This window comes from Cyanistes caeruleus, chromosome 25, assembly GCF_971803275.1.
Source record: "Cyanistes caeruleus chromosome 25, bCyaCae1.hap1.1, whole genome shotgun sequence".
Lineage (NCBI taxonomy): Eukaryota > Metazoa > Chordata > Aves > Passeriformes > Paridae > Cyanistes > Cyanistes caeruleus.
In genome coordinates, this window is record NC_141725.1 from 1,015,724 (window position 1) to 1,029,017 (window position 13,294).

Sequence of the window (13,294 nt, forward strand, 5' to 3'; positions counted from 1 at the left end):
GGGATGTGGGATGCATTTCATTTCAGTTTATACAGCTGGAGCTCAGATACTCATCTCTGGTTGCTCTGTGCCTGTTGAGCAGCACTGCCAGGTGCAGTACGGAATGGATCATAATTTGGGCACACTTGTTGCCCTCCACTGGTGCAAGAAGAGCCCAGGCAGCTGGTTTAGACAGAAATACCTACTGTGTGAAATCTACAGCAGCGTAACACAATTGTAATTGAAAATTCTGTACAATAAAGGGAAACACTTCAGCACTGACCTCACCAATCATGACAATTTTTCCTCCCTTCATTTCTTGGACTTATTACAAATGCAAATCACACTGCACAAAGTGTTGGGATTTTTACTCAGATGTCACTGGCTTTGTTCACAGACATGTCTCCTGGAGTCCAATCCATCCAATTGCTGAATATAAGCATCAGAAGTATATCCAATATTGTAGTGACTCATAAAAATTTTTTTGGTCAACCTTCCCTAGTATTACTGAGTTCCACCTCTCTGTTGGTAACATACAAGTATAATTTCACTAGAACAGTAAGGAACCCATGCCAGAAGGACCCCTGTATTGTCAAGCAGTCTAGGTGGACCCTCCCTCCCTGTGTGATGTAAAAGATACTACAAACTGATGCTTACCGTGCCCTGGAGGATGAACTTGTAGACCATGTGAATAATTAGGCATGACCAGAAGACATGGAGCAGCTGTAGAATTATCAGGAGAACATTCACAAAGTAGTATCCAAAGAAGGGTTGGAATATCTCCATTGAGTAATAGTAGGTGTTATAAAGCACTCTGCAAAACAGAGGAGATTGCAGTGGAGGGAAAGCATCTTGTTAATAGGGCCACAATTAAGCCCCAGAAATTTGTAGTCACAGAGGAAGTTTCACATCAGCCCTTCCATCTTTGCCTATCACACGTCAGTTATCTGTTCCCCACCCAAAGTGCACAGGATGGAGCCACTGGCCCAGGGCTCCTCCTCTGCAGCACCTTGCAGGGCGTCAGGTCTGCTCTATAAACTCCAAGGCAGAGCAGCCCGGTTCACCCCAAGGCAGGTGCAACAGCCATATGGCACTCCAGCCTGTGCAAAGAGCAGGAACACATGCTCCACAACCAAAAAACAAAGGCTGCAGCACCCAGCTAATCATCCTGTCTCTCTGAAGGCTGCTTTTCTATGTCTCCTCACTGTAGCAGACTCACGTGTAGGGGTAAATGAGCAGGCGGCTGATCAGGAAAACAGCTGAGAAGATCATAAAGAGGCTGTCACAAGTTTTTTTCCACTTCATGTAATTGAATATCTTAGTTGGCTGGAAGAAGAAAGAACAATGAAACAGCAGCTAAGACAGCATCTGCACACACTCCAGGGGGTTAATGAGACAGGTATGACACAACCTGCATGTGACAGCTCTGCCCAGCTCTCAGCTGGATCTGTGGAATACCCCAGTGCTTGGCCCATTTTGTGTTAGATAGAAGGACATTCTGTGACTGAAGAGCACCATTGCTGATTAGGCTCTACCTGGCTCACCTCTAGAAAGCAATCAGAAGCATCATGAATCACCATCACCAGTGTCCCAATGCGGATGTAGTTGGCACAGTATGAAAAACTGATCAGGAAGATGGTTGCAGCATGATGGACTATCTGCTCCTTGAAATCCTGATGAGAAGGAGAACAGCAGAGAATAAAATACATAATGCACCTCCTGCCCCAGTCCAGACACGGTTCCTGCGGGTGATGGTATCTCTCTATCTAGTGACTAAGAAACCTCCCACTACGAAGTCTTACCCATGTAATTCTTTTACCAAATGCATTCTAGAAATGTAGGCAACCAAGAGACCCAGGAATGAAGAGCTCATGGTATAAACTGAGGATCTCACAACAAAGAACATTCTTTTCCTCCACCAGCCATGGTCTAATGCTGCATCCTGTCTGTTGGGACACTGGCACCAGGAACAGAAGCAGCTTTACTGGCAGAGAACTACCTCCTTTCCTGGAAGGTAGGAAAGGAGGTAGTTCCTTTCCTAGGAAAGCCTAGGAAAGGCTAGGAAGCAGCCTGGAAGAGTTACAGAAGAGCAATTTCTGTATTTGGATTTTAAGTTTGGATTGAGAATTCTGCAGTACTTTGCACCTTTCTAAGTCAGGGTTGGTATAATTCACTTCCCAGAGTAGAGAAAGTCAGTGACTGGGAATAAAAATTCCTGTGAATGAGCAAGGAGAGAGTCACACAAAACCTTGACTAGTACTATACATATGCTCTTAAAGATCACTCTCCTAAGTGTTCAGCTTGCATCCTGTTTGCACTTGATTCTTCCTGAGACTGCCACTCACCTTCCTCTTGACGTCGAAGGGCAAGGTGAAGACCAGTGACCAGTAGAAGGAGAGCTCCAGCATGTAGTACCAGAACAGAGAGGGTTGGAGAGGCTGTGAGAGAGACAGAGACAGGGAAATACACATCAGATAAATTAGTGCAAGGGCTGCAAGTGGAAACTCCTTTCAAGGCAAAAGACAACTGTAGTGGGTTGATGCTGACTAGATGCCAGGCAGCCACCAAAGCTGCTCTGTCACTCCCCTGCACAGCTGGACAGAGAACAGAAAATATAACAAAGGGTTCATGAGTTGGGATAAGGACTGGGACAGGTTGCTCAGTCATGGGCAAAACAAATTCTGATTAGAGATATGAATTAAGTTAATCGCTAACAAAATCAGAGCACAATCATGAGAAATGAAATAAACCCTTAGAAACACCTTCCCCCCTGTCCCTCCCTCCTTCCCAGCTCAACCTCAGTTAGGTTATGGTCAGTTCATCACCCATGGCTTCTCCTCCTGTTCAGGGAGAGGAATGGGTTTCCCTGCTGCACTGTGGGGTCTCTCCTCACAATTTTTCATGAACTTCTCCAGTGTAAGCCCATGCCAGGCAACAGCTCTTTGTGAACTGTTATATAATAAAAATATAAGTTCATCCCATGGAAAACAGTCCTTCCCAAACCGCTGCAGTGTGGGTCACTCTTTCATGGGGTGCAGTCCTTCAAGGACAGGCTGCTCCAGCACACAAGCAGGACTCCTCTCTCCATGGGTCTCCCATGGAGTCACAGCCTCCCTTCCAGGCATTCCCCTACTCTGGTGTGGGAACCTCCTCCATGGGCTGTGAATGGATCTTTGCATCCTCTGTGGATCCCCATGGGTTGCAGGTGGATCTCTGCATCCCCCATGGATCCCCATGGGCTGTGGGTGGATCTCTGCATCCCCCAGGGGTCCCCATGGGCTGTGGGTGGATCTCTGCATCCCCCAGGGGTCCCCATGGGCTGTGGGTGGATCTCTGCATCCCCTGTGGATCCCCATGGGCTGCAGGGGCACAGCTGCTTCACCACGGTCATCACCACGGCTGCAGAGGAATCTCAGCTCCAGTGCCTGGAGCACCTCCTGCCACTCCTCCTTCACTGACCTTGGTGTCTGCAGAGTTGCTCCTCTCCCATGTTCTCAGCCTGCTCTTCTCTGGCTACAAATACAACTGTGCAATAACTTTTTATATTTTTTCTTTCTTTTTAAATCTGTTATCACAGAGGTCCTACCACTATTTCTAATTGGCCCAGCCTTGGCCAGCAGCACATTCAACCTTGAAGCCACCAGGGACTGGCTCTGCTGGACATGGAGGAAAATTCTGGCAACTTCTTACAAAAGCCACCTCTGTAGCCTCCTGCTACCAAAATCAGGCTGTTAGAACCCAATACAACAACCAAATCAATAAAGCTGGCTTCTGCAGCTACAGGGGAAAAATATTTCAACCGAATAACACACTCACTTACTAAATGTCATCTGTGCCAAGATGAAACCAAACAGCAGGGGAAATTCCACTTTACCATGGCATGTCAAACATTTAGGGAGCCACCATGAAGATCCTGAATAATTTTAGGATTTCTTTAGCACAATTCAGATTTCTGAGCAGACAGTACAGAGTTTTAAAAACTACATAAACCAATTCATTATTGTGGAAAAAGAGTAGCTGAATAAATCATTCTGGTTTTAGGCCTGAGGATGCTTCAGATACCCTGTACTCTGTCACAGATTTTCCAGTTTAATCAAATTGGGGGAAAATCCAACCGCAGCAGGAGATGTAATTCACATTATTTTGGGTAAATTATCTGGGCTTTTACAGCTGGGAAACTGAAAGCTTAGACCCACTCAGCAAGATCTTGTTATTTAACAAGCGATTTTTGCTGTTGTGGCACAATATGATCTTAAACCTAAATCTATTTGATGAATAATTACTATGACTAAAGGGGCTTTGCGACCATTTCCAAAGGAACATGAAGTATTGTGCTCCCAAATGCCAACTGGTTATTTATGGCCTTCATAAATTTCAGTTTGTTTTCCTTTGTAGCACCAGCAACTGGGCACAAAAGGAAACACAGCTGGTTGCCCTGGGGCTTCCAGGGAGGATATGAACATCTCCCTAGCTGGTATGTGCTGGTCACACTCCAGGTTATCCAAACAGGAGCTCTGGATCAGAAGCTATTTTTTTCCCCCCCCAAACACAGACTGTCTGAGAGAACTGGTATTCCTTTTGTCATTGTCTGTAGCACAAGGCATGGTTTGTTTAGTAGAAATTGTAATTAATACATTTGTTGTTCCTGCTAATACACAGGTTTGTCCTTGCCTTGCTCTTTGCCAGTGAGACATGACCAGCCCTGGTTTTGGTCTTTTCTGGTTGTTACAAATGTTGGAAAATGGGTGTGTGTTGGATTTACAAGGAAAGGTTTTGGTAGCAGGGTGGAGGCAGGGGTGGCTTCTGTGAGATTCCGGAAGCTGCCCCCTGTCCAACAGAGCCAGTTCCAGACACCTCCAAAATGGATCTGCCACTGGCTCCATGAGCGACAGTGGCAGCACCTTGAGGACAATATATTTAAGAATGGAAAAAAACTGCTGGGTAAGAGTGGTGTGGAGAGAGGACTGAGAGTATGAGATGCAACTCTGTAGACCCTCAGGTCAGTGCAGGAGGAGGAGCTCCTAGTGCTGGAGCAGAGATTTCCCAGCTGCCCATGGTGATACAGGCTGTGCCCCTGCAGCCCATGGAGGTCCACAGGGAGCAGAAATCCACCTGCAGTCCCTGGAGGACCCCTGACTAGAGCAGGGGGATGTGGCCTAAGGAAGCTCTGAGCCTGTGGAGACCCTGTGCTGGGGCAGGCTCCTGGCAGCACCTGTGCTGGACCATGATGGGGCAGGCCATTCCTAAAGGACTGCATGCTGTGGAAAGGACTCACAGTGGAGAGGTTTATGGAGAGCTGTCTCCCACTGGAGAACCTTGCTGCCAGAGCAGGGGAAGAGCTGGAGCAGGAAGAAGGAGCAGCAGAGACAAGGTGTGATGAACTGTCCACAACCCCCATTCCACATCCCGCAGCACCACTGCAGGAGAGGAGGTGGAGAATGTTGGAGTCAAGTTAAGCCCAGAAAGAAGGGAGGGGTGTGGGAAGATGTTTTTAAGATTTGGGGTTATTTCTTATTGAACTACTTTTATTTGATTAACAGTAAATTAATATTTCCCAAAGTCAAGACTGTTTTGCCTCTGTAACCAGGGAGTACTCTCTCCCTGTCCTTATCTCAACCCGTGAGCCTTTTGCTGTATTTTCTCTCACCTCTTGGTAAGACACACTCTGCAAGTGTACAGAGCAGGAGACAGAGGACCCAAGTGATCCCTTCAGTCTTACATTCCTATTCAAGCCCCACTTGTTTGTATGGTTTAATTTTTACATAAAACTACAGATTTACCCCTAAAATTTTTGCCTTCCCTCAATACTGGATTATGCAGAGACTTGTCTTGAAAGGCATTGCCTCACTCTTTAGTCATTTGTCCCATTACATTTCCTGTGGCTCCCACTGTTAGAATTGGGCATTACTTTTCCCTTTATGGGTTTGCAACCTCCACATACAGTCAAGGGGTCTTGCTCTAGCTTTGACTGTCAAACAAAAAACCCTGAAACATAAGACTTCACTTTCTCTTGGTAGTGACAAAATGCTTTGCCAATTCATCTTGTCTTGCATCTAGATGATACCAGATACGAAGATGTTCTTTCCAGATGAGTGTCTGGCTTTGAATTCATGTGTCTTCTGTGTCTGAATTTAATTCAGTGTCCTCTTTTTGTCACTAATATAATCTGATTTTCAAAAAAACCAGAAACACAATACAAGATTTTTAACAAATTTTTCTTCTTGTGTGACTCACCTGTTGTGGATATCCTGTCCAGCACTCTCGGTGGTCCCAAAGCCAAGGCTTCTGCAACAAATATGCAACATGCATGTGAGAATATCTGCTGCTAAAGGACACAAAATGATTCACACCACTGCTTTCAGTGTCAGAACAAAAACCCGTCACTTTATTCTCTGATTCCAGTATTTATAGATTCTCGACAATGACCAGGGATTGGATAATTAACCTTCCCAAGCACACTGGTCATGTGAAATGTCCATCAAAAGACACTTCTTAGAAGGAATGTGGTAACTTATGTTTACAGGACTTTCTGGGAAAGTAACTAAAACTATGAAAACATTATCAGAAGGCTTAATTTTCAGGGCAACAAATATCAGAGAAGTTCTTTCCTTATCAATTGTCTAATTCCTTTAGTTACTGCTATAGACTTTGTTGTGTTTTATTACAGGCAGAGCTGGTCTCACTGTCTGGAATCAAACTGTCAAGAGATTTCCACTACAAGGACTTGCATCTGCTTGTGACATTTCCAAATTTTGGCTATTTGCCTAAAATATCACACACTATTTAGCTGTCCCAAACAAAACAGCTCAGAGAAGATCTCTCCCAATTTTTTGCAGCCTTCTACAAGCTTGATGATGATGTTTTGAGCATTTAAAAATAATCTTACAAGTATTTAATTAGGAATATCTGTGATTTAGACAATAACACTTAAATGTGGATAGAAGGTTGAAAACTGGTGCATAAGGTATATGGTTTTTTCCTCTAACAGTGAAGGTTATGCTGCAGTTTAAGTAACAAACCTCTGAAAAGATCCTACTCTGTTCAATAAAAAATTTGTAGTTTAGAACTTGGTGGTTTTGAAACTTTCACAGAAACATGGCAACTAAAGTCCCCAAGAGTCCTCCGTGCATAGAGCATGCTCTGCCCAGAGCTGTGCCCAGACTGGGTCAGAGCTCACAGAACACAGCAATGCCTCACACCCACGAGGGTAATTTTCTCTAAGTTCTATAGGGTTTCAGGTATCAGAGCTGAGGCATTTCTTCTCACTGACCACTGCTGGTTTGTGGTGAAACAGAGGGGAAGCGGGAGGCAGTAGTTTTAGCTGCAGTGGTAACTTGGAACAGACACAGTCCCTGCTGACTGGGAGTGAGGTGGGGAGTAGAATTTACAGCAAATACATGTGCAGGACTAGGAGAGATATGTGATATAGAACCAGAAAAGATAAAGCAAAAACCATGAAACAACTATCTAAGCTAAACAATTATCTAAGCTAGAAAGGAACTCCAGATCCTTGAATTTCATCATTCCTCTACTCTCAGCAAATACAGCTGATTTCTGGTGGCTTACTGGAAGATAACTTTCCTTTGTTACAGGCTGTTTCACTGACTCACAGGTAGAGATTTTTGCTATCAGTCCAAAACTATTAATACAGAATTTAAACATTTGCTTTTTTCCTAAATAAATTAGTTTCACAAAAACAAATGCAAGTTAAAAAGCTACTCAGGTTACAAAGTTAGCATGTGAAAGTCAGAAAATCTCACATGTATATATGCCATGTCATGTTAGTTCTTTGTCCTTCTTTTTAAAGTAGTCATTTTAGTGCAATTTAGGTAACAGAATAATATATTTGCTACAGGATCTAGAGGTGCTGTCTGTAGGATGGATGTCTCCCTTTTTTGTGAAAATTGTAAGATGTGTGTTGAATAAAGACATGAGTCACAAAAACTAAAAATGGCATTTCATCCATATAATGGACAGAAAACATGCTGAAGAATATGATTTCGTCCCTTGTTGCCACAGGGCTCTTGTACAATGCTAAGCAGGTCATTCAGACTAAATTTCAATAGCTGGTCTCAAAAACAGCCTTCTGTCCTTCTGTTTTGATGTACAAATCCACAGAACACTGAAGCTGGGATCTAGATACCTTCACTCCTCAGCCAGCTCATCCTATAATTGTCATACTTTTGAGTACTTTAAAATCTGACTTGAAAGTCTGTGTAAGTTCAAAAGGCCTTTACTTGTTACTATGAGAGGTCACAAGGAGAGTTTGTGCCTGCTGCCTTGGCATGTGCACATTTTCAATCACTTAACTCATGGTACCAGAAGACTTTGCAAAGCTCACCTAGGGAATCAGACACAGCTGAAGAGTCAGCGGAACCTTTAAAACAGAGGCAACAGATGGCCAGTGCCCCTAGTCCCAGCTCAGTGACCACAGCTCAGGAACTAGAGCACACCCATGGCTCCTATGACCATTTCTGCCTGGTTTGGCAGTTCAAACTGTATCTAGAGAACTCACTATTTATCAAATTGGAGAAAAGGCCGAGGCATGAGCCTGAACCAATCACACCCTGGGTAAGGAAAAGAAAATTAGAAGATAAAATTATTAAATTGCAGTCTGTGCTCCAAAGGAAGCCCAGTTTCTTTACCTTAAAGAGGTGTTGGATACAACACACAAACAAGCCCTGCAGCTTCCAGGTTAGGTAAGTGTTCTGTCTCCTAACCTTTAGAAATTTACTTTTACACAATCCCAAATGCCTTTTCCAGAATAAGAGGAAACATCTTAGTTCTGGAGTCCTTAAAAATATGCATGGTCCAGTATGTCTGGTCTCCTAAGTGTGCTATGCAGGGGATGCACACCAACCTGTATGGAAAACCTCTAGAAGAAGATCTGAAAAGGCATGTTCGACAACAAAATCTGCCATTCTTGCAGGCATTGGCTGGGTAGAACAGCAGGTGACTGCGTGTGTACTCACATCATACAGGACAGCGAGTCCAGTGAAGAAAGAAACGACGTAAAATGTAAATCTCCAGCTACAAACAAACAAAACGAGGGGCATTAGAATCCCATTCATTAACCCCTGAGCTGCAAATCTGTGAATCCTCACACTGATTCAAAGAATAACACCCTTAAGGCAAAGATACATGTTAGTATGTTCGAGGTTTGACCAAAACAGTAACAGCACATTTCACTGACTTCACAAAGAGCAATTCCTTTTCTGTAGATGATAGAAGACACAAGAATCTTGCTTGACTAAAATCCCAAAGAGATCCCAAAACTTCCCAGCAGTAGCAGATGCATCTGTTAAAGTGAAACAATGCCAATCTCTCTCCTAGGCCTTTAGAGATCCAGCCTGATAAATTTGTTATCATGTACAGTAACTAATTACTGTCACGTTTGGCCCAGTGAGGAGACAATAATGATTTACTGTGGAGGCTCTGGAGCCAAAGGCAGTGATGGTGTGGAAGGAGGCCTCTAAGGTTTGAACTTAGAGCATAAAAGGAACGTTTCCCCCACGTTAAGATTGTAGGAAAAAGCTTTTCCCATAGTTCTTTGCACCACCATGTTACTGCACCCCAGTTCTATGTACCCAGTTGGCCTGCAGGCTGTCCCTCCCCTTTTTACCTCATATGTCCTTTCCCTAGAAAATTCTTCCTTCCCTGCTTCCCCATTGGCCCCAGTTTGCTGCAATGCCCCACCCCTGTGATCCCCTTGGCTCTCCCTGTCCCTGACCCCGCCTATGCACCACTTTATCCTGTTCCTATTGGACCCTTGGATCCACCCCCTCCAGCCCATATATATTCCTGGAGCCCTCATTGCTCTTGCTTTTGTTCCTGAATCCCTTCAGTGCGTGGTTACAATAAACTCCACTGGGAGTCCATGCAAAGACCCTTCCCAGCTCTCCGTCATTGCTTAGCTGTCTGTGGCGTGTCTGTGTGTGTGTGTGAGTGTGATTGTGGCCTGCCCAGATGTTTTGTTCTCTGGAGGTGCTTTTGGGAAGGTAGTGTCACCTCCATCTGACGCTACAATTTACCAACATTAAACCCACACAGAAGTACATACAAACTGTTTGCCCAGTTCAGTGGACAGAGGCAGGTCACCTGAACATTCATACATGTAGTAAGGAATGATAGGAACTTTCATCCCAACAGAATAAACAAGTTATTAATAAACGAACCACAGGAAATATTCAAAGGAGTAAAACTGTCTAAACCAGTACTTTAATTTTCAAAAACCTCCATAACAATTCAGATGTAACTGCATTTTGAGAGACTCCACCTGTCAATGAAACCCCGAGGAATTCCAGTAATAAACTCTACAAAGCTGTTATGTCACATCAGAGAGACATACTGTCTACAGACTGCACATGGTGACAGAGAGCAGGTGGAAGGACACCATCCTTAGTGGGCTGAGGCAGAAAAGGATTTACTATCTCCTATTTACTGTTACTGTTTACTACAAGTCATCAGAATGCAGGGAGAGCTGGCTTTTCATCCAAATGGAGGCAGAATAAACATGTTGCTTTACAACTCCTTTTTCACTGTTTCTGTAAATATTTGTAACTATATGGAATGCTATAAATAAATAATACACATCCTTTTCTTCTTTTTGAATTAGGTTTTTAGGCAGGAGTTTCAAATTACAGGTGGAGTGTTAAATGGAGCACATGCTGATGAGCTCAAAGTTGATGCCTAGCCTATGGATACATGCTTTCAGATAGATGAATACTACTCCAGGGATTTAATGATTTATTTTGGCTATGGGGCTTTCCTGGGAGAAACCAATTCCTTAGACAAATAGCAGAGCAGCCTCTTGTAAATAAGGCATTCCAACCAAGCTGTGGAGAATCCTCCTTTTTTGTGGAAACCTGAGCCAGGACTGACATTCAGATCTGTCTGACCGAAGATTTATTTTGTGCCTCCACATAAAAAGTAGCATTTCCACACAGCTGTTGTCAAGGCAGTTTTTGTTCTTAGCTCACAAGCTTCCACCCCCATGGAAGGGTGCTGTTTGTGACTTTCAGGATGATGAAGTCAAATGACAGCAGAATCAAATCCAGTCTGTAGCTTTTGAAAGCAACAGCGTGCAAACTAGTTGCAGAAAAGGTGCAGCAGAAGGAATCTCCTTGCAAAGAGGCAAAAGGAAACTATGGGAAAGGCAACAAAAGGATGCCTATTTAGTAGGTACTGAAGCAGCAGCAAAGTAGTAAGATGTAAACAGCAGAGAGTTTTTCAGGTCCAAACGTGTGCCAAAGCAGGATGTCAATCTGACAAAGTGAGGGAAAGTCAGAAACAAGGGCCCAGTAAGGAATAAAGGTACAGCAGTAAAAGGAGACTTGGGATTGCAAATAAGGGGGAAAAGAAATAAATGTTTCTGTAACTGAGGAGCAGTAGAGAATTATTTCAGAGCTAAGTGGGTCAGGGAAAACCCAAGATGCTCTTTGCACAGGGACAGAGGGCAGACAGGGAGCTGAGATCTCTTTGCATAGGGATGGAGGGCAGACAGGGACCTGGGATCAGTGCAGGGATGGAGGGCAGGGAAAGGCAGTGAGCTGTCTGTGGAGCTCAGCTCCAGTGAAAACCTGAGATCATGGCTTGTGCTCCTGCTCACCAGGCCTCGCTGAACTTCTTTGACAGGCTGGGCCGGTCCATGTTCCTCCGTCGCCGGAACCACTTTTCCACCTTCCTCACTGGCAGGTCACATTGCTTGGCTAAGCTGAGCAGCTCACCCTGGAAAACAGGTGAGGCAGCAGGTTCAGATCCAGATTCAAAGGTCTGATAGGGCAATATCTCATCTGACCCACCACAGAGCCCAGCTGGAGTCCCTGGGCAGCCCAAGTCTGTTCAGGCTAAGGCATCTTTCTGAAAGCCTTACACTGTTCCTAGTGTAAAGATCTTGGATACTAGAAAATCTTTCCATTCCCCTCTAATCAATTGCTTAGAAATGCTAATGTTGACACTTCTCATTTCTTATGTGAATTTCCCCAGTTTCAAACAGGTCTTGTCTCCTCACATGAGTTTGTTGCCAAATCACTTCCTCACCCTGTCTTCAAGGACCAAATCCTTCAAATCAATAAAGAGCACCACAGCTTAAATAATTTTTTATAGTTTCACACTGAATCTTGTCATGCCTCTCACCATTCTGATTCAGTATCATGATGGATGTCATGAACAGATGCAACATCATTTTCCTGCTGGATATTCTCCTTTTGTGGTAAACCTGTTAGGGGTAATTCTTCAGTATATAACTCACAGAAATCCTGCAATTACCTTCCTTCTTGTCCTTAAGCTGTTATGAGTTTAGCATACAACATGAAAAAAGGCTGTCATGTTTTATATTTCCTTGGAAATGTCATCATGGTTAGCCTTATTTTTTAAGTAAAGCAATAGTTTTTTCATGGAATGCATTTACCTGAATTGGTATCTTGTGAGAGTGGCCTACATACTTTGAGCATGCTGTACAAAAATAAGTTCATTACCAATTTTCAGATATGCTGCTTTCAGATATGCTGTTTTTTGAGTTCTGTTCTGGTGGTGGAGACAAACGGAGATGCTAATTTACATTCTCCAAGTCTCCATCATGTGGAATTTCTCCCAAGAAATGGCTGCCAAGAACTGCAAAATTTCATCTTGCACTGAACAAGTAAAAGCTGCCTCTAAGCAGTGGTTGGAGAGCTCATGGGAGAGGAAGGAAGCCAGCAGACTGGCTGAGGTGTACCCAGTGACTGGAGAGAGCCAGGCAGCAGTTCCTGCTCTACCTCATACTGCTGTCTCATGGTGAGGATCTGCTTCAGCATCCCAGATGTGCTGGGAGAAAAGCAGCACTTCAGTGCAATGAGGCTGCAGGGAGCTGTGGGAAAAACCTGATGGCAAAGCCAGATCTTGAGTTAGATCTCTGCCACAGAAGCAGTTATACTCAGAAGTATTTGGATTTTGGGGAAAGAAAGGCAAGTGGAAGGTCAGGGACTACCACACTGACAAGTGTCCCTTAGAACACTCCTTCCCACTGCTGCAGAGATGGGCTGGCTGCACAACCCAGATCAATGCCTATGTTTTCATTTTAGCCTCTTTTCCGTTATTTCTAACCTGGTACTGCATGTCCTGGGGCTCCTCATGCCCCACTGCAGCACAAACCAGCCTCGCCAAAGCAATGTGTTTGGAGTAGGAATGTTCCTTGGGACTGGAACCCATGGTGAGGCCCCTGCTCACCCATCCTTGATAATAGTTCACAGCTACTGTTTCAAGGCCAAGAGAAAGCCTACAAAAACAAGCTGAAAGAAAATCAGATTCCTTTCCCTACCACAGAGTTCACACACAG

The 13,294-nt window shown here is 44.2% G+C and overlaps 1 protein-coding gene across 7 annotated transcripts in view; it reads right to left on the bottom strand.

Annotated features, from left to right (window-relative positions):
- CERS4 (ceramide synthase 4) overlaps positions 1 to 13,294 on the bottom strand; it is a 45,521-nt gene that overhangs the window by 4,090 nt on the left and 28,137 nt on the right. For all 7 annotated transcript variants that reach the window (XM_086862848.1, XM_023943131.2, XM_086862849.1 and 4 more), the window contains 7 exons: positions 11,588 to 11,706; positions 8,952 to 9,009; positions 6,214 to 6,264; positions 2,325 to 2,417; positions 1,524 to 1,652; positions 1,199 to 1,305; positions 637 to 793 (listed from right to left, as the gene is read on the bottom strand). In XM_086862848.1, the coding sequence (XP_086718974.1) occupies positions 637 to 793; positions 1,199 to 1,305; positions 1,524 to 1,652; positions 2,325 to 2,417; positions 6,214 to 6,264; positions 8,952 to 9,009; positions 11,588 to 11,706 (714 nt within the window). The remainder of the gene's footprint in view (positions 1 to 636; positions 794 to 1,198; positions 1,306 to 1,523; positions 1,653 to 2,324; positions 2,418 to 6,213; positions 6,265 to 8,951; positions 9,010 to 11,587; positions 11,707 to 13,294) is intronic.